This window comes from Anser cygnoides, chromosome 1 (genome assembly GCF_040182565.1).
Source record: "Anser cygnoides isolate HZ-2024a breed goose chromosome 1, Taihu_goose_T2T_genome, whole genome shotgun sequence".
NCBI lineage: Eukaryota > Metazoa > Chordata > Aves > Anseriformes > Anatidae > Anser > Anser cygnoides.
In genome coordinates this window covers 121879386-121900577 of record NC_089873.1, presented here as the reverse complement: position 1 = coordinate 121900577, position 21192 = coordinate 121879386, and the positions used below count along the sequence as shown (strand labels likewise).

Below are 21192 nucleotides of genomic sequence, written 5' to 3'. Positions count from 1 at the left end.
CTCTGACTGCTGTTTTTGTCCATTTGTCTTCATGATTAGGAAAGGTATGTAGAAAGAAATGCTAAATTAAATGATTTATTAGATTATAAACAGCAAAAGCCCGTATTTGAACAATACAAGCTCCATCATTATACGAAACCATTTGATCATCATACAGCTTGGTCATACAGCTACAATTGTTCGTCAATGAGAAAACGGTGCAATAGCGATATTGCAGCCATATACACAATACTTAAAGCCAATTTCTACCTGTCATCACTGTACAAGTCATGATAGCTATTTTGCAGTTTCATCTTTCCCTAGGAGGTTCCACATTTTACTATATATGATACAATTATGTGGATAGGACTTGCCTTTTCCTAGCCCAAGGTTGTACGTATCAAACTTATTACACATTCAGCAGCCTATAAATGCACCCCACCTAACCAGTTAAGCTTAAAGGAACAGGTCTTCCAGGAATAGTTACCATACAGGACATGAGTGTCTCCTCAGAGGCATTAATGCTTTCTGCTATGACAAGTGACTAGAAGCCAGGTGTCAAATTTTAGATGTTTCTACATCACCACTGGGGATAACCCTCAATGGTTTCTAGAGGCTGTCAGAAACATTAACTGTCAATAGCTCTGATCACATCTCTTTCTGATTTGCTTTCCTCTCATTAGCATGTCTCCATTTCCCCTCTCTTCATTAAACAGCTTAGTTGTTAAAATTCCTAATGTAGCATGAGACACCTATTTTCTGTTAGGGCATACACTTCTGCTCCTAACAAGAAAACAAACAGCAAGAATGCCAACAGCAGAGATTATAAAATCATAGCATGTAGAAAATGATCCTTCTTAGATCTGCTCCCAGAAAACTGTAGGTTAGGGTAGAGACTGCATCCAGATCATTATATTGAATTAAAACTGGTGGACCCAGCCTCCGTGTTCTCCACTAGTTCTTTTGAACTAGTTAACATTTAGAGCAACCAGTGTCCTGTGACAGTTGACTTACATAAATTAATAATTGTATATAAAAAAGTACTTCATTTGGTTCAGTTTGTATCTCATGCCACAATCGCTCTATTAACTTTCTGCAAATTATTCATAATTTTATGCATCTTTCATGTCCCTTAACTGTCTCTTTTTTTTAACTGAAGGAAATTAATTTCTTTTTAGTATCTTTCTCCATAAAGAAACCATTATATACTTCTTATCATTCTTGCTCTTGTTTTTTCTTTTTTTTTTTTCCTCCCTGATTCCTATTATACTGTTTGTTGGAGTGACTAGAACTGCACACAATAGGCAAGGTGTGTACACCATAGCTCCTTAGGGCATATTGAGGTTTCACATTTATATGTCTATTTCTTCCCCCCCAAAAAAAATCTCTTTTTGAATAATGCTGAGCACTGGGTTGGATTTCTTTTCACAGAACTGTGAACAAAGATAACACTCCTCTAACAGAGAGACATTTATATAACCTCTTTGTAGCTAATTCCCTGGTGCCAGTAAGGTAATGCTATGGCATAAGCTTACTGTCTGACTGTAGTTGTTAAAAGAAAATCCTTCATCTCTCTCTCCACTTATTTTCAAGATACTCAAATGAACTTGTTCTGGTTTTGGCTGAGATGCAGCTACTTTTCTCTGTAGAGCCTTGTATGTTGTTGTGTTTTGCATTTTTGATGAAAATGATGTAGTAAGCAAGAGGCTGTGTGGTCCTTAGCTGCCCAACAGAGTTAAACCACAACAAAACAGTAAGTTCCTTAAGGCTTCCAACCAAGTGACTTTCTTTCTTAAAGAAAAAAAAAATAAATAGCCAGTGGTTGGTTTGAATAGTGGTCGAATAGGAGTGTATGTACAGGCTTAGGCATCATTGCGTAAGTTATATTTTCTTTTTAAAGCAAGGAGAACATTATGAAGACAAGGTGCCATAACCAAAGTCACAGTTAAACAATAAAAACAAACACCAAACACAAAAACACTAAACGCTAGCAGTAGTCTCTTGCTCTATAGTAAGGAAGAATATGGAAGCTAAGAATGCGGAGGAGAAAAAGTATAAATAATAAAGTTTGGGATATATTGTCACAAATCATGAAAACATTGCAGAGAGAATGGCAGATACATGTAATTACACAGAGGGAAAGCTGAAACAGAGGTAATATGGACGTAAGAAGGAGAATGCAAGCCTTGAGATCAACCACATGTAAAATAAGTTTAGAGAAACAATAGGGTGTTGAAAAATAATGACAGCACATTAAGAGGTGAAATGATGAATAAAAGACAGAAATAAGGTTGTGGTCACTGAGATAAAGGATTACAGGAACATCAAAGGAGTTGGAGTGCAAATTTTAAGTGCTGAAAGTTGGTCAAAACTGAGTCTTGATAATTTGATGAAATCAATTCCAGTTAAAAACATATGTCAAATGCCAGATTACATGAATCAAGAAAAAACTGAACAGTAACAGCAACAGAGGTAGTATTCAGGTACAACCTGTTCAACAGACTTCCTTACACTGATGACAAGAACTGAACGGAATTTGGATAGCATTATTTAAACAACAAAAAAAAAAGGGGGGGGGGGGGGGGGGGAGAGACAGAGCAAGGAAAATTATTATTATTCTACTTTGGCATCTTATCCTAGATACAATAAAGACTGCATTTCTTCCCTGTCTATATCTCATCCAAAAGCATTATTCTTGCTCCCATATCAAGACAAAGGTTTAAATTCCATATTTCTTTTGTGGACATAAAAGGGCAGTGAACTTTAGTTTAAATTTCTTAGTTGAAACTTGTAACTTAAGCAAACCTCTGATCAACTTCTTAAGCAATGTTTCCCCCAAAGAGTTATAGGAATATTTTACTTCAAATATATATATATATGGAAAGAGAAAAGGTTTTCATATTTTCATTTCCAAAAGTCTGCACACAGATCACATCTTTATAGTTGCATATGCATGCAAAAACATTATGTGAACATATGTACATAACAGATTTGTATATTAATTTACCCTATTTACATATAACTGGCAAACATCTTAAAGTTTTACAGAAATAGTCTTCTTAACTGACTAGACTATCACGTGAAAGCCACTCGCAGAACATATTTTCCATCCTTACCAGTTCATTAACCAGAATGACAGTGCAGTAACGTTTTTCCAGATTAAAGGGAAGAAAGTGAATCTCTAAGCCTGCAGAACTTCTCGCTGTCAAGAATAGTTTTTCCATTGGACTGAAGAACTCATGCAGGAGGCTGGACTGGTCAGCTGTTAAAATAAGTTTTAATGGTTGCTTAGATACAACAGCACCAGTTGCAAAATACTGCATCTGCCTGAATTTAAATATATAAGGATACTGTAGTAATCAGTATTTAATGTACTCTGAAGTTACACTTGTGTAAATATGCTGCAATATTGCATGCTGTATTATTTGCATTCATTTTGCTAATTAATTGTGTTCTCATTCCATGCACTGAAGCAAAACCAGGGAAATCAGACTGTTCTATCAAAAAAACTAACAAACAAACAAACTCTTTAAAGATGTACAGCCTGTAAGCAAATAACTCCTCTTGCCAGTAAGAAGAGTACAGTTTAATGCTATTTAAATGAACCGTCTTGCCCCAGTGGCAGAAACTACATTTTATATTATATCCTGAAATCCTCTGGAATAGACAAAAACTAGGTTCTGGAAAGCTTACTTTCTTAGTATTGCTTTCAGAAAGAAAAAAAAAAAAATGCTGATAAAGTGTTTTCTTCCTAAGATACGAAGAATCTTATGGGTGAATCTGTGAGTCAGACTACTTTCTTAGTGAGTGTTTTTTCTCTCCGAAGCATATTCTGGTAATGCAGAGTACTTCAGAGCCTGACTTTCATTCTACCTTGGCTGCCTAACCTTCCAGAAAGATCATCAGACTGAAAACTAGTAGAGAAAACTAGGAGTTTTCAGTCCTAAAAGTGCAGGCAACCAAAAGTGAAGATCACAGAACAGCTAAGGTTACAAAGGACCTCTGGAGGCAATCTGGTCCAACCCACCCTGGCTCAAGCACGGCTACATGAGAAAATTATGCAAAACTCTGGCTAATTAAATGTCAGTGAATCAGCACCTCCCTCCCAAAATCCAAGAACCACACCAATGAAAGCCATAACCTCTACCCTCCCACCCTTGACTACCTTTTCTTTCCATAGTCCAGTTTGTTTTCCAAATAACAATAAGAATTTCCCAAAATTCGCATTTCAACAAACAGCTAAGTTGCACGTGAAACTGATATTTCCAAAGCTTACATAAACAATAACAAAAACCAAACCATCAAACAAACAGTCACCAACAGAACCCAAAGCCCATTTTTACCTTTTCATATGGTAAATTTTTGACTATGTAAGGTAACAGTTCCTAAACTTGTCACCTGTTCAAGTATTCCTCATTCAAAGTACGTCAAACTGTGGTACAGACTGAATTAGTCTTGTGAGAGCCCTCCCTCCTCACCTGTTCTCTGGACTGTGCAAAATTAAAACAATCACCAAAGTACATTTATTAAATAATTTAAGATTTTTTTTGGCAGTTCTGTTCTTTATTATGGTTGCTTCAAGAAAAAATACAAAAATATTTTCTGATTCCTACCACTCTCCAATTAGGACTCCTCTTGACCCTTAACAATAATATTGTCTCAGAAGAAAACATATGTGGAAGACTCTTAGTTGGGTTTTGTTTGCTACGCTACAGGGAGAAGTATCAAGAAGTATACTCAAAAGAGAAGTGCACTTCCACAAGAAGCAAAAACATAGTTTTGGTACACCACTTCATTAGTTAAGGTACATACTTTTGATTTTTATGAACTTTGTATTAGTTGGTTGTTAATCACATCTCAGAAAACAATATGAGAAATCAATATAAATTGAAGAGCTCAGTGATTCATATTGCAAATCTCTTTTCCACATGGCCTCATGGAAAGCAAACAATATATCCCAAGAGGAAAACATTAATTTCATAAGGCAAAATTTTGCTCAAGTAGACTTCTGACAGTCTCAGAAAAGGCTGCAGCTCCAGATTCGTATGTTTTTACAGAACTTTTGACTGACATTTCATAGGAAACAAAAGCAAGAATTGCACTCTTTATGAGTATTTTTGAAAATAACTCAGGTATGCTGAAAAGACTCCACAACAAACTGCCATGAAGTCAATACATGGGCCATTAAAAAAATAAATATTTATTTGTTAGTCACACTTTAGTCCTATACAGTGCAGCTTTAGAAATCATTTCAATTAATAAAATAAAAAATACCAGATGATACACGGCTATAAATAATAAGTTCTGAGCGTATTTTAGATGTCAAAACTGCTTATGCAGATGCTCTGATTGCTACTGTAGTGACATAAGGTGTGTTGTATAGAGGTACTTACAGCAATTAAAGTTGTTCTCTTCATTTGGCTCATTAGGCAGTGCACTGTTTTTACAATTTATTACATTATTTTCAGAACTAGAACAAAAAAAAAGAAAGCAATATAGTAAATTTGGAGATTTCTATTATTTCTCTTAACAGATAGCTTCTTTTCCCCTTTTAGACATAAATACTGGAAAAGCAAATGTTTCAAACAAAAGCAACAAACATTTTGGAACCATCTACTTATCAACAATGTCAGGTACCACCTCTTTCACTTAAGTTAGTAGTCATATTTACAGCAGAGCTAGAATGTGCTTCTTTCAGTTAAGTTGTATAACATCCCTGCAGTAATCTATAAACAAAACTCCATGTTAAAAAATACAATTAGAATTTGTCAATCAAAAACATTCCTGACCAATAATATTTTTTGGTGAATTCAGTCCCAGTTCTTCTCTTTACCATTTCAGTATTCTATTGCAGTAGGTAAAGAATTGTTCCCCAGTACATCCTCAGGTGACAAAGCCTTGCATTCCTCTGACATTTGACTTCAAAACAGATTTGCAATGTTTCATGTAAAAGCTACTCTAGAAATACATCTAAAAATCCTATTTATTTAATGGCATAGACCATTAGCTTTAAAAGTATCTCATAATTTCTACTTGGATCATAGAATGGCAATGACTTTAATCCTACTACACTTTAGCAGGAAAAAAATAATCTCTAAATAAATTAGAAAAGTTTACCACTAAATGCAACTTTCTAATTTAAGTATTTGAAATTAATATTTCTAGTCTCCAAGATGCACTATGTTGTTTCAAAACATACATTTTGATAGAGTCTCAGAGACACTTAAATAATTTCACTGCTCCCAAACTGCATCAGTAGTACACAAAACATTTAAAACTTTTAACCCATCATTTTTTCTTAGAGGAAACAGGGCACAATTATTTAAGAAAAAATGCAACATAGACAGTGGAACATTTGCATATTTCATGGAAAAAAAGAAGTTAATTTAGTTCACATGCAAGATTCTTTTCTACAAGGTTATAGCCCTGAAAAAAGGGAATGAGAAAGCCTGGGAACAGCCTGTTCCTCCACACCTCTTTGACACCAAGGCTACAGGAATGGTCTATATACGCTAACAGTGCAATTAACCATACAACAGAATGCAATCAAGGATTTGTCTGAGAAAGGAATGAAGAGGATGAACCTTAACCTAAACACCTTACTCAGTTCACAACAATGTTGTTTTTCAAGTGTACTTGAAAAGAATACATATACTTGGGAAAAAAAAAAAAAACTTATAACAAAATTTTTGCTTATTCTCATCCCCCCATCTTACCATCTTATTTCCTTGATATTACTTTATATTTTATTTCTATCCTTCTTCACAAACAATTTCTACCAGTGTTGACAGGAGTTGAGACTGTGCATTTACATTTATGGATGGACAGTTTTATTTAATTTACAACAAGCACAGGTAAGAATCCATAGATGCAGAAAAGAAATACTGTAATGCATCTAAAAGAAATTACTGCACGTAGCTTGTTCAGTTCTAGACTCAGGTTTAATATTATTCACACATAAAAGTCATTTTCCCCAGCAGTAAAATTTGATGAACCAGCTTATACCAAACAATTATCATGTACAGCATTTGGTAGCTATTGGGTCTCTCTTAAAATAAATTGTTAATCTTGCTGGGCTAAGAAAAAAATCACAACCTTAAATAAATGGACTTGTAAAATTCTCAGAATATGTTACCCTAGGGATTCATTTTAATGCCTATACTTAAAAGTCATTTTTCAGAAAGGGAAATGATCTCTGAAGTATGTGAGTATAACATACTATCTACTCTTTACTAACAAATAATAATTTATCTCACACAAAAATACAAAAAAAAATACACATTTTATACAAAACATCATCTCCTTCAATGCTTTGTCTTTGAATCAGAAAGCCCAGTTATGATTTCAGTAACAGAGATGACAGCAGAAGAATCACTGTAAAAATAATGAATTGTTCAAAAGCTGTTTAAAAAGAAAAGATAAAAAGAATATTACATGGAAATCCATTGTACATTGATGCCATACACAGTACAGCATAAGTTTTCACTGGGGTGAACCATACTTTGAATAAATCTCATTTTCTGAGGTGAATGGCAGAGAAATTCATTGCACTGATTTGAAGGTCTGCCTCTGTAAAATTATTCTCACCCAAATGAACATAGTATCTGCAGATAAATAAATTGAAAGTGAATTTAAGCTGTATAGTGGCAAATGTGTACATTGTGTCTTGTCCTTCTGAAATAAAAATAAATTACATACCATGTAATAATAAAAATAATATAATTAAGATCAGGAAAGTATTGAAGGCATACCCTCAGTCTAGCTCAATACATTTCCTTTAAATACAGAGAGAAATGAGAAAGTTAGGCAGAACTTTAATGCTACCATAAAATAAGTCTACACAGACATTTTGCTATGGCATTAAGCCCACAGTACTGTCCTATGAGACCTTATGCACCAATCTTTTTACTCCATGTTAACACTGAATTTTACTGTATGAAAAATATTTCTGGTGAAGAAGACAAGACAAGCTTTGACATCAAGGTTATGCATGTGCTGTTCAGACACAACGGCAAAGGATCCATGAGCTAATTATGGGACTAAGCACATTGTATCACACTATGGTTCAGGTCTCAGTCTGAAAACTCAGGTATCAGAAGTGATTCAGTTTAATGGGAAGAATGGTAACCAAGAAACTTCACATTTGTTTTGTTATTTTTTTGCAAATACAATTGGCCACTTCCAAATAAGAGTTTTTTTTTACTGTGCATTAAATAGACTAAAAGATCTACAAGAGTATGTTACATGTGAGGGTTGGCTTAGGAGGGCGCCTCTCAACTGTTTGGTAACAAAACCCAGTTGAGTCAGACAAAACGGCAGGTGTGAATACTTCCAACTCTTTCTAACAGTGGTTTAGTCTAATGTGTTCAAATTCGTACTAGAAATTACTTAAATACTTGGTCACCAGTAAGAAACAGTTCAGTAGCTATCATCTCTGAGTTGGCGGTTACCTCTTCCTGCATAGTACCACACAGAGACTGGGCTTGCCATGTTAGCAGGAATACCAAAAATCAAGTTGGGATCAAAAGCAAAAAACATCTCTGCAGTCTACGTTGGCCCACACAAGCCATTAACCACACTTTCCATCCAACAAATTCTTGCACAAGGAAAATTATTTTGCTTTCTGTATTACAGTTTGGAGTAGAATTTCTCAGATGGTCTTTTTAAGTTCCTTCCAGTTCCAGATTCTACATATTACTGATGTGAAAAGAAAACTAAGAAGTGTCAGCCACCACAGGGAAATCTCGAGTCTATACAGCAGCAACTTCATCAATAAACTTTAGAAGACAAAAGGAAGCAAACTGTTTATTAGAGAGAGAAAGGATACAACAGCTTACAATGCACTGAAAATACTGAAACGTTTGAGCAGAAAACTCATATGTAAGATATTTGCCATTTTCCCACACTCTGTGGGTTAGTTTGTGATCTCAGAACAAAGACTAAGACAGGAAGCAAAACAAGAACTGCCCAAAAATGGTAGTATGGCTTACATTAGTATAGATCAGTTTCTAATATATCAAATATTAATCAGAATTGTGATGACTCCTAACTATATTTCTAAACCACATTTTCTTAAACAACAGAAATAACATCTCATAGTCTATATTAGACATGGACACAACAGACCCTTTTAGATCTTCAGTTTTGTTCATCAGATCAGTAAGTAAATACAAGTATTCTGTTCTGTGTAACTCTTCCCTTGAAGCACGAAACTGCTTACAACAAGAAGTATACAAATAAATAAATACATAAAATTCAAAATATTTGGAATTTATGGTATTATCCCTGGTTAAAATAAAAAGTAAGCAATGCTAAGAAGCTATATGCAATATTCTGTGGATACAACAGAAGGAAGGGATGCCACCTAAAGGGACCTGGACAAGCTTGAGAAGTGGGCCCACATGGACACAATGAGGTTCAACAAGTCCAAGTGCAAGGTGCTGCATCTCTCAGTCCCAGACATGAGGATATACTGAAAGAACTCCTTGAGAGCCACCCTGTGGAGAGAGACTTGGGAGATCTGCTGGATGAAAAGCTCGACATGAGCCAGTCGTGCACACTTGCAGCCCAGAAGGCCAACTGCGTCCTGGGCTGCATCAACAGAGGAGTGGCCAGCAGGGGAGGGAGGTGATTGTCCCCCTCTGCTCTGCCCTTGTGAGGCCCCACCTGGAGTGCTGCATCCAGGTCTGGGGCCCTCAGCACAAGAAAGATGCGGGGCTGTTAGAGCAGGACCAGAAAAGGGCCATTGAGATGATCAGAGGGCTGGAGCACCTCTCCTATGAAGAAATGCTGAGATAGCTGGGGCTGTTCAGCCTGAAGAAGAGAAAGCTCCAGGAAGACCTCTTTGCGGCCTTTCAGTACTTAAATGGGGCTTATAAGATGGAGAACAGCTTTTTACATAGGGAGAAAGAGATAGGACAAGAGGGAACTGTTTTAAACTAAAAGAGGAGAGATTTAGATTAGATGTTAGGAGAAAATTCTTTACTCCTAGAGTGGTGAGGCTTGCCAGAGAAGTTGTGGATGCCCCATCCCTAGAAGTGTTCAAAGCCATGTTGGATGGAGCCCTGGGCAACCTGATCTAATGAGTAGGCTCACTTGAAACTTCAAGATGTTAGGATTGAAGCATGCAAATGATATAAATTATGTGGACACAATTACTTAAAATGTAAGCACTGATGTTATGATAAGGTTACACTGAGAGAGCACTTAGACCAACAGGCCCCCATTTTGCAGAAGGCATTTTCTGCATTTTATCAAAAGAATAAAAAATGATTGCAGGTACAATCTTCATATTGGTTGGTAATATATTGCAAAAATAGTAATTTTTAGCACAAATTTCAGAAGTTTGTTATGTTCCATTCAAGAAACAATCGTTCTTAAAAGGAGCATGTAAATGGATTTTATAGATAAAAGAAACATCAAATCAAATGTTAGCAGATACTGGAGATCAATACAAATGCAAATAAATACTGGAGCTTTCTAAAGACTTAAGCTGCCCTCAAATCAATTTTAATAAGAGTTAGGCCTAGATGTATGACTACAATTGCAATTTTTTAGATTGTGTTATTTATTGAAGATAAATTATGCAGATGAAAAGTCATTTTCTAACTATTCCAACAGTTTCTGATACTTTAAGTATAATTTACTTGTAAAATCTGTAACCTCTGTAACACTGAGGTTAATTGCTAAATGTTCAATTATTGTAGCACAGCTGGTAAATGTAGCTTGGTTGTGAGTGCACAGAGCACACAAGACACAAACAAGGGACAGAACAGCATCAAAAGCATCCACCTCTGGTATCTATGTAATAATGTTTTGGTAGCTACAGTATTCTTCCTTGATAGTGTTTTGGAGCTGCAGTATTCTTCACATTCAATGTGAGAGGGCTGCTGGTGGTGTATTTTAAAAGTCAGTTTCTGCTTCTTTTGTTGAGAATGAATCTGATTGGTTACACATTGGTTATCTTTCCAGTAAGCTGACTTCTGCTGGTGGTGGTTTCATTTTGTTTTATTTTTAATCTACTATACTATTCCAACTGACGTTTATGAATGTTGATCTATGAATAAATAATTATAAAATATAGTTGAAGTGATGGAAGGCTAGAGAAACAGATCTCTGTAACTAAATTACCAAATATGAGAATGCAGAATCTAAAAAGACTTAGAATTAAAACTTTTAGTCCTTGGCTGAAAAATAGAGTTATTAAAAGGACGATTATTAAAATAGTGCAATTCGTAATGTCTGGCAAGTTCCAAAAATAGTATTAGATATTTGTGGTCATCCTTTCTCTATGCTGAACCATTTCAAAAGAGTGCCATAAAGAGTGCCAAACCTGTTCTGGATTGTCTCTTTCTCCTTTAACCTTGACTATGAACAGTTCTAATCTACATCTCTCCTCTGCAATGCCCCTAAAGATTTCTGCCTGTTCATCTAAACAGCTTGGTATTTATCTCACTGTCTAACAATTAAAGATAGTGAAGACAGAAATACCTCCTTTTGGACTGTAAGTTGTCTTAAGCATAGAACCTTCTTTATGATACACTTCTCCTTGACTCTCACTCCAAATTACTCTCTGTTTTTCAGTCTTTGCCATTTTATTACCTTTACCACACTTACTTTGAACTCTCCTTCACCTTCCACATTGCCTATGCTAGAAAATCTGTCCCTAGTCTGTTTAAGCAATAAAGTCTAGACACAAAATTATATTAACTTATATCAATATTTCTGCACTAATATCCCCTCATTCTCATTTGCATCTCCAGGGGCCTACTTAACCTGTAACATTTTAGACTTCAGCACAATTAGAATTCTCTAGACTGCCTATTTATAATTAAAAACGTGATCTCCCTGTTACACCTTCAAATACACCTAGAGTCTTCATTCTGAGATTCAGAACTATTTCTTTTCTTTTTCAGGTCCTGGTGAACTGGAGTCTTACTGATATTTTCTGTCAACACTTCAGTCACCTAAGTCACCATGATTGCCCCTATCCCAGCATCAATATTTCACCTTTCAATTCTACTTTGTATAACACTTCTTCCACTTAGCATACTACTATCATTTTTACCTTTTACACTATACTTGTCTTTTCTCCACTGTTTGAATAAATTATCTGTAAGGTATTTCAAAAATGTTACACAGTCCTACTATATTTCCCTGTTTCTTAGCCTGTACTTCTTTACAACTGGTATGCACACAGCTATACACAAATATGTAATACTAATGAAACTGTACAACTCATTATAGTATAATTAGCAATTGCCATTTAAAACTTACCTGAATGTTTGCTCTTGCTTTACTTGCCTGGCTTGATATATATGTTCTGGCTGAGTTAAGCAACTTGTGGATTCCAGCAAAATGACCCTGGAATATGGCAAGTACACTTAAACACTACGTTTTACTAGCAGAATGAGGAGAAAATCTAGCTTTTTTCAAAAATTAAAAAAAAGCAAAATTTCACAAACAAAAACAATGTGCTTTTCAAGACAAATGATATCCATATTTTAAATTGGAAAAACTATTCTAAAGTATAATTTATGGTATGTTCTATACTAATTTAAATGAGTGAAAATAATTTCATTTACATTTGAACAGAGAGACCTAAAGTGTTTTTGTTGTTGTTGTTTTGTTTTGTTGTTTTTTTTTAAGTAATGTGGGAATCTATTAAGATACAGGAAGATACAGAAAATTGTCATTTCCCTAATTAAACACAAACAAATGCTTCACTTTCATTTTTCCTAGAAGATTATGATCTTGTTTCCTTTTGTGTACATTACATTGTGCACACATTATTTCCATTCTAGGTAATGGATAATCCACTCATCTACTGCTAGTCATTATTGAAGAACTAGGTTTTAGTATCATTATAGAATTTCTGTTACATGGCACCAGCCATTGAATTCACTCATCTGAAACCAGACTTCTGCATTTTCTCTGTACTCACAAAGGACGGTAAGAACAGAAGGAAAATGACAGAGTGCATAGTAAAAATACAGAAGCCAGTGTCAGCTAGCATAGCCCCAGCTGTGGATCTGAATTCAAACTCTCCAACAGAGTCACAATAATTTATATCAGTGTTAGCTGATGTTCTGCCCAAGATTTTAATCTGCCATTAAAAAATAATAATACTGATGGTTAGTGACTGTAGTGTTTCATAGTACAGAAATACTTTTTCTATTCTTGGGTAAAAAGTAGCTGCTTCACAATTTAATGGATTATTTTACATGTATTCAACTAATTGTCTTAATGAAATACAAGCTTTCAGTAATCTTTAAAATACCTAACTATACATAAGTATTAAAAGCTCTGAACTGAAAAAAAAAAAAAAAAAAGGGACATTATTTAGCTGATGAAGCAAGTAACACCTAACAAATAGCAGAATACTAGTTCTGGTTTAGGATGCATAACTTACAGCTTTTGGAAATATATGGCATTTGCTATATATTTGACACAAGAACAAAGAGACTTTTTAATTTTTCTTTTTCTTAAATAGTACTACATTATACATCAGGTTTTAAGATTTTTGTCCCTCTTTTCTGTAGAATGGCTACTTCCTTGGTATCACAAGTGCATTTCCTAGTTTTATTTGCAAATAAGCAATACTCACCCTCATGGAACACTAGATATTTTTAAAAACTTTAGCAAAATGATTCAAAGAATCTTTATTCGTAGATTACAGGTTCAAATATGGTCCAAATTGATAATTACTTCACATAGTTGTCATGTAGCTGTTGAATGCTACATATAAAATCAAACTATTTAATCACCTTAATCTATTCTTTCTGAGAGCTACTGAAATGATAGAACTGATTACAGAAAGCCTGAATGACCACCTCAGTGACTGAAAAAAAAAAAGACAGAAACTAAACAAATTCATCTGATTCACACACAGGAGGCTTATGCCAGTGCACATTGTTGGAGCAATGAAAATAATTCTCTTTACAGCTGCCTATATCAAACCTATTCTGTGGATGAAAGAGAAATTTCATTCACAGCCTATGGAACATATTAAATAAAACATATTAAATAGATCAATAACACAAGTTAAAATGTTATGGAAAATGTACTTGTAAATAATCGAACTATATGAACCCATATGTAGCTTTCCAGATTAAAAACAAAATATGGAGTCACATCACATAAACTGAGATTCCAAATGGGTATTCTATGCCTTCTGTATTAACAAAAACATTTATAATTCTGTAGTTGTTACATCTATGATGAATACAAATGAAAAATTAGATTAACTGATAGTGATGCAAGCCTCAAGGCAAAAGCATATTTTTTCTTTTGCATGCTTAATAATTTAAACAGCAGGATAAAGGAGATTGGGGGAAAAAAATAACAAACTATTAATTAACATGGCATGTTTCTCTCTGGAATTCTGCTGGACCTCAGCCAAACACAAAAATAAAAGTAAGGTTCATGAACTCCATTTGATTAAAGCTCTAGCTTTATTGCTTACACTGAGACGGATTTCAATTAAGACTTATTTATCTTCTTTATTCATTATGATAGCTTCCACTTCACAGTGCTTGTAACAATTTGGGTAATGTAAATCCCTATCATTTAACCTCAAGGTTTTACATTTTTAAGCAGAAAATGAAAATTATGGAAAAAGAGTAGATAAAACAGCATAATCAGTATAGTCTTTATAGCATTGTCTACCTGAATATGCCATCAGTTCTGAAGGGATTAGTAACATTTAGGACAATTTTCTTCAGCTCATAACATGGGGATTTGCATTTTAATATATCCTAAAAGAGAACAAAAAATTATATAAATATAAAAAAATTGCAAAACCATGTGCATTGGAAATACTACAAGGAAAATATTATACAGAAGTATTTGTCTACTGATGACTACAGAATTCACATAATTAAAATGCTAATGTTTGTTGCCAGTAGAGTTAAAGCCTATTTCATTTTAAACATGTTAAACTTCATCACCTTGTAAATACTCTTCAAAATGAAAGCACAGAGACAGGAACCAAACTATCTGCTTGACATGTTCTCCTTTTTTTCTCCTGTCCCAACCTTCCTCTCTAACATCAATGTCTACTGCTATGGTATAAAAACTGCCATTGGAAAAAAAAAAAAAAAAAAAAGAGAGACTCACATAAACTCCAACTAGTTCAGGAGAGGTTCCATCCAGATTTGCTCAAAGAATGTCTGATAACAAATGCTGGAAAGCATGCCTGTCTCTGCTCTCACTATTTCTGGGGTGTATCTTAAATCTAAAGACCATTTAAATTAAAAAGCACAAATAAACCTAGCAACATCTAACAGAAGTTGGCTATCCACCTACATCTGACAAGTGAAATGTCAGATGAAGACATTTAGGCTCTTAAACTGAAGAGGTATATCACCATCTCTGCAATAGAATTTCCAAAAGTATTCATATGCTGAAAGAAGTCCAGATTTATTTTCAGGGCAATCAGTTCCAAAAGTTTTAATTTGTTCTGTATCTATGTGAGATTTACATCCTTAGGCATCTTAGATATTCCTCTAGACCTTTCTCTGCACATACGCAAGCTAAAATTGGAAACTTGAATATTAATAGGTCAAAGGCAAACGCTGATCGTAACTGACCTTTTTATTCTTACCTCAGTTCACTTTTGATTGATACAACATACATCTGAGCAGTATTTTTTGTGACAATATTAATCTCATACACAGACTTACAGCAGGCTCAATATGCTTGACTTCAGATTTCAGAGAGAATGTCAGTGTAGCACCACCTATTCCACCCACGCTCTTTGAGATCAGTAGCAAAACTGCTTCAGCAGGGCGCAGAAAACGACTAGTGAATTCCACGTTTATACTTGTTTGTCTCCTAGGCAAAATAATAACAATAATTCTTTAAATAATTAGGCACAAAATTGTGACTCAAGAATGACTCAGAAATGTCATTTTAGGAGTGTATTTTAGTCTTTGTAAGGGAAGGTGGCTAGAAAGTCACTTGATTCGTCTGAAATACTTTGTTATAGTTTAATCTCCTGTTTAAGAGCACCTTAAAACATTCTAATAAAAGAACTATATGGATTGAAAAAGAATAATAAAAATCCTTATTGCTTTTTATGCCCTCAGTATGTAGCTTGATTTTTCTTCCCACACACTAGCACAGAAAGTTCTCTTATAGCATTGCCCTAAGCTAACAACTGATTTACTTTATGCTCCCCTATTTGAATACAATTTTGTATGTTAAACAACTGGACATCCTGTTATGTATACTGTGAGGCAGATTTAGAAGTTCTTAATAAAATCCCCATTGAAGACAGAAAGAATTGAGAAAAAGAACCTTCAGAATAATTAGGCAAAGCTGAATACTTTAGAGGTGGAAAAAAAAAAAAAGTTTTCTTGCATAAGCAACAGATCAAGTTTCTATGGGAATGAGGTAACCTGAGTTGCATTAGTCTTGCAATTAAAGCAAGACTAATAGACAAAAGTTTAATGGCTGAAGCTCTCACTTTGAAGCTCTCAAAATCATTCTATAGTACTGGGATTAACATCTTAAAATGGAAGGTCATAAAAGTTTTAGCATGCAGGACCATTCTAAAAGCCAGAAAACTGTAAATTATAGAAGTATTCTGCCTTTCTACACAAGACCAGTGCATAGAGAGCTTTCCCCAAATAGAAAAAATTCTATCAACAAAATATTTAATATAAATATAAAATTCTATCAACAAAATTCTCTCTCTTTTATTGGTTATAATTCTATGTAGAAAGATAAAAAATAAAGCTATTTGTAGTTGTCAAATTGCCAAAGTTTAAGGCCAACATAAACAACTAGATAACATAGTCTGTAGTAGTTGCAGGCCATTATGTGCAACCATCACCCCTCAATTGTATCTGATAAGTACAGAGTTTCTGTAAGTAAGAGTTTCTTTTCTTCCCTTCAGTAGCTAATCACTTTCACTACTTCCAGTTTGAGTTTGTACAGCTCCAGGTTTAAGGTGCTGTTTTTATAAAAAGTTTTGTTCTGTTTTCTTTGCAGTTAAGCAGGTCCCTTTCCCAAGAAGGTATTTTTAAATATTGATCAAGTCATCTTCATTACTTCTCTTGCTACGGTACCCAGAAGGTTATAAGCTTAGAAGTAGCTTAGAAGTAGAAGAAGCTTAGAAGTAGCTTATAGATATGTCTGCACCACCCAATAGAGCTTAGAGACCTTCACAGTATCGTTGTTGTGAACTGCCAATCTATATGGCATAGCGAATTGCCCTGGAGAATGAAAACATCTAATCAAAGATTATTTACGTTATATGAAAGATCTGATAGTCAGCTACACTGATAATGTTCTGACACACCTCAAAAGCCAGAGGAAAACAACAGTATGGTCTTTGGAAGATTTTACCGATGTTCAGATGCTTAGGATTTAAGTCAATTTCATCTTGGCCAATTGATTTAAAATACTCATTCTTGGCAGATATTGGGTGTCAAGGCTTTGGTAGCAGCAAGATGCAGAAGAAGCCTCTCTGAGAAGAGACCAGGAGCTGCCCTGTGTCAGACACAGACAGTTCCAGCTAGCTCATTATGGAGCCAGCATGAAAACATATATAAGAAAGAGGAAAATCATCTGAAAGGCTGAGGTGCAAGAGAAAAAAGGCTGAGACACAGCAGAGGGAACATGAAGGCCAGAGAAGGAAGGGGAGAGGAGGTGCTCCAGGTGCCGGGGCAGTTATTTCCCTAAAGAACATGGAGAGGATCACATTGGAGCAGATTCTACATTGCAGCCGATGGAGGACCCCATGCTGGAGCAGTTGGATACTTCCTGAGAACTGTTGCTCATGGAGAACTCATGCTGGAGCAATTTTTTTTCTGAAGGACTGCAGACTCCTTAGAGCAGAGGAAAGTGCGAAGATGAAGGAGCAGGAGAGAGGAACTGTTAGGAGGAGACTGAAACCACCCACTCCCTGTCTTCCCTGTGCCACTCGGGAGTGGTGATGGGAGAATGTAAAGGAGTTGGGGGATGGAATGAAGTTAGGCCTGGGAGAAGGGGGTGGGAAGGAGGTAAGGTGTTTTTAAAATTTTTATCTTAGTTTCTCACTTTTTGTTTTGACTGTGGTTATAACTCTTAAGCAATCTGCCTCTCTTTATCTCAACCCATAAACTTTGTAATTTTCTCCCCATGTTCTGTTAAGGAGGGGGAGTAGCGGGTTGGGTGTCTGGCAGTTGGCCTACCACAGCCACTGATAAGTTTCTCCAGCTAGTAGTGGACCACAGCATACATTGTCATGCCTCTCTGGTAATACAGACAGACACATATTACATATTTCCATCACTTTATCACTATTGGTTTAAAATACATGGCATCTCTGCTTAATGCCACATCACTGCTTCCTAATTGATTTAGGTAACTCCTCTTTGTCACCCTTCACCTTTCCACCTTTTTTTTTTTTTTTTCCCTGATCTGTTAGTTTACCAGTTTTCCTACAGTTAATCTCTCCTAGAGAGTCCCTTCAGATTGGGCATTCATCTACAGAATCTTCTATGCCAAGTGTGCTCACCCAACAGGACAAACAGGATTAGTCAAGAACACTTATTCCTGACCAGTGATTACAATGACCCATGGTGAACTTAAATCCAATTATAGTTAATTCTAAATGTAGGAATATATATTTTTGCAAATAATTAGAGAACAGTCTCTGTGTATGACATAAAACCTTCCAGGTCTCCAATCAGAGGATTGACAAGTTTGAGTTTCTTTATCCTCCCTATCAAGGCTTTGCTTCGTCTTTACAACAGTAGTTGCCTGAACTCTCATGCGTGAATGTTTTCTGAACAGCTAATATTTCTCTTGACCTTTAACACTGAAACTTTGGCAAAGCAAGCTTCACAACTTGATTGGAGCCATGCAGTACGACTTTCATAAGTAACAGCTTGCTTCTTGTTTATTAGTTCATCTTAAAGCACATGATGATTCAGGGAAAAAAAATAAAATAATAAAAGCTGGCTAGCATCAAGGTGCAGTGCAAGAGGAACTAGTGGTGAAGCTATTTCCATGTTTATATAAAATATTCAACAATCTGTAAGGTATACCTTCAATTCAGGGGAACAAAGATGCAGAGATATCTGACCTTAAGTTGTCTGAACCATTACAGATATTCAACAAGTTTGTTAAAGTATAGCTCACCCTGTTCTCTGACATAGGAAGTAGGCTTTCATAGTTTTTAGGGATACATAGATTCATCTGCTTCCAAACTGTTAGCTATGGGTTATTTACTTCTAAAAGTAGAATAAATAACTGTAATTTGAAGTAGTTCTTTATAGGTATTTTAATGTATTTTATTCCTAAACAGCTTATACTAATTGATACGAGCATTCCTGTCAAAAAATAACTCCACCAAGTTTTAATAATACACTCATCAAATTTCCTACTGAACACATTGAAAATTTGCCTTCACTTTTTTTATTTGGGCCATTTTTTTTTTCTAGAAATCTGTTACAAGTTAATCTCATTTCTGAGTTTCTCTAAAGACTTTCACTCTTTCCAAAGAAACTTCAGAACACTCTCTCCTACAAATTCTCTGCCATTTTTTTTTTTGATTTTATGTAAGTGAACATAAATCAGCACTTATAACAGCAAGTCTACACATAATAAAATAGAGGTGTTGGTTTAATATTCATGTTTCTATTACTTCCAAAACCACATATGTTATTATGGTCTAACATAAAGCAACTGCAAGATTCCCACCAAACCTATCGATGCTTAGAGTTCTCAAACAATTCCATCACATTTTTAATAAAGCTATTAATTTAAAAAATCAATTTTTCATTTGGGCGCCAAGACTACACATAAGATTACATTATGGTAAACACTGCAGTGGTAATGCATGACTGCCATTTCCACAAGCTATGTTTTTGCTTTGCATTTGCTGGCTCTCTACATTAGAGAATCTTTTGATGTTGATGTTGTGGAACTCCAGGCTGGGAATGATAAGGTTGAATCCCTGTGGGTTAGGATCCGCGGGAAGGCCGGCAAGGCTAGCTTCCTGGTCGGGGTCTGTTATAGACCGCCGAACCAGGATGAGGAGACGGATGAGGAGTTTTATAGGCAACTGACAGAAGTTGCAAAATCGTCGGCGCTTGTCCTCGTGGGGGACTTCAACTTCCCGGACATATCCTGGAAACACAACACGGCACAGAGAAAGCAGTCTAGGAGGTTTCTGGAGAGCGTGGGAGATAGCTTCCTGACGCAGCTGGTCAGTGAACCTACCAGGGGTGGTGCCCCGCTAGACCTTCTCTTCACAAACAGAGAAGGACTGGTGGGAGATGTGGTGGTCAGAAACCGTCTTGGGCAGAGTGACCACGAAATGGTAGAGTTCTCTATTCTTGGCGAGGCCAGGAAGGGGACCAGTAAAACTGCTGTATTGGACTTCCGGAGGGCTGACTTTGAGCTGCTCAGGACGCTCGTTGGCCGAGTCCCTTGGGAGGCGGTCCTGAAGGGCAGAGGAGTCCAGGAAGGCTGGGCGCTCCTCAAGAAGGAAATCGTGATGGCACAGGAGCGGTCCGTCCCCACGTGTCCAAAGACGAGCCGGCGTGGAGGAAGACCGGCCTGGCTCAACAGAGAGTTGCGGCTTGTGCTTAGCAGAAAAAAGAGGGTTTATAATCTTTGGAAAAACGGGCGGGCCACTGAGGAGGACTACAAGGATGTAGCGAGGCTGTGCAGGGAGAAAATTAGAAAGGCCAAAGCTCATCTGGAGCTCAACCTGGCTACTGCCGTTAAAGACAACAAAAAATCCTTTTACAAATATATCAACGCGAAACGGAGGACTAAGGAGAATCTCCATCCTTTACTGGATGCGAGGGGAAACCTAGTTACTAAGGATGAGGAAAAGGCTGAGGTGCTTAATGCCGCCTTTGCCTCAGTCTTTAGCGGCAATACCGGTTGTTCTCTGGATACCCAGTGCCTTGAGCTGGTGGAAGGGGATGGGGAGCAGGATGTGGCCTTCGCTATCCATGAGGAAATGGTTGGCGACCTGCTACGGAGCTTGGATGTGCGCAAGTCGATGGAGCCGGATGGGATGCACCCGAGGGTACTGAAAGAACTGGCGGAGGAGCTGGCCGAGCCGCTTTCCATCATTTATCGGCAGTCCTGGCTATCGGGGGAGGTCCCAGTTGACTGGCGGCTAGCCAATGTGACGCCCATCTATAAGAAGGGCCGCAGGGCAGACCCGGGGAACTATAGGCCTGTCAGTTTGACCTCAGTGCCAGG

General features: G+C 36.3%; 1 protein-coding gene across 2 annotated transcripts in view; it reads right to left on the bottom strand.

Annotated features, from left to right (window-relative positions):
- LOC106042138 (cilia- and flagella-associated protein 47) overlaps positions 1-21192 on the bottom strand; it is a 308071-nt gene that overhangs the window by 187930 nt on the left and 98949 nt on the right. For both annotated transcript variants that reach the window (XM_066980338.1, XM_066980347.1), the window contains exons 38-42: positions 15663-15813; positions 14647-14735; positions 12256-12342; positions 5373-5449; positions 3096-3241 (exon numbers count right to left, since the gene is read on the bottom strand). In XM_066980338.1, the coding sequence (XP_066836439.1) occupies positions 3096-3241; positions 5373-5449; positions 12256-12342; positions 14647-14735; positions 15663-15813 (550 nt within the window). The remainder of the gene's footprint in view (positions 1-3095; positions 3242-5372; positions 5450-12255; positions 12343-14646; positions 14736-15662; positions 15814-21192) is intronic.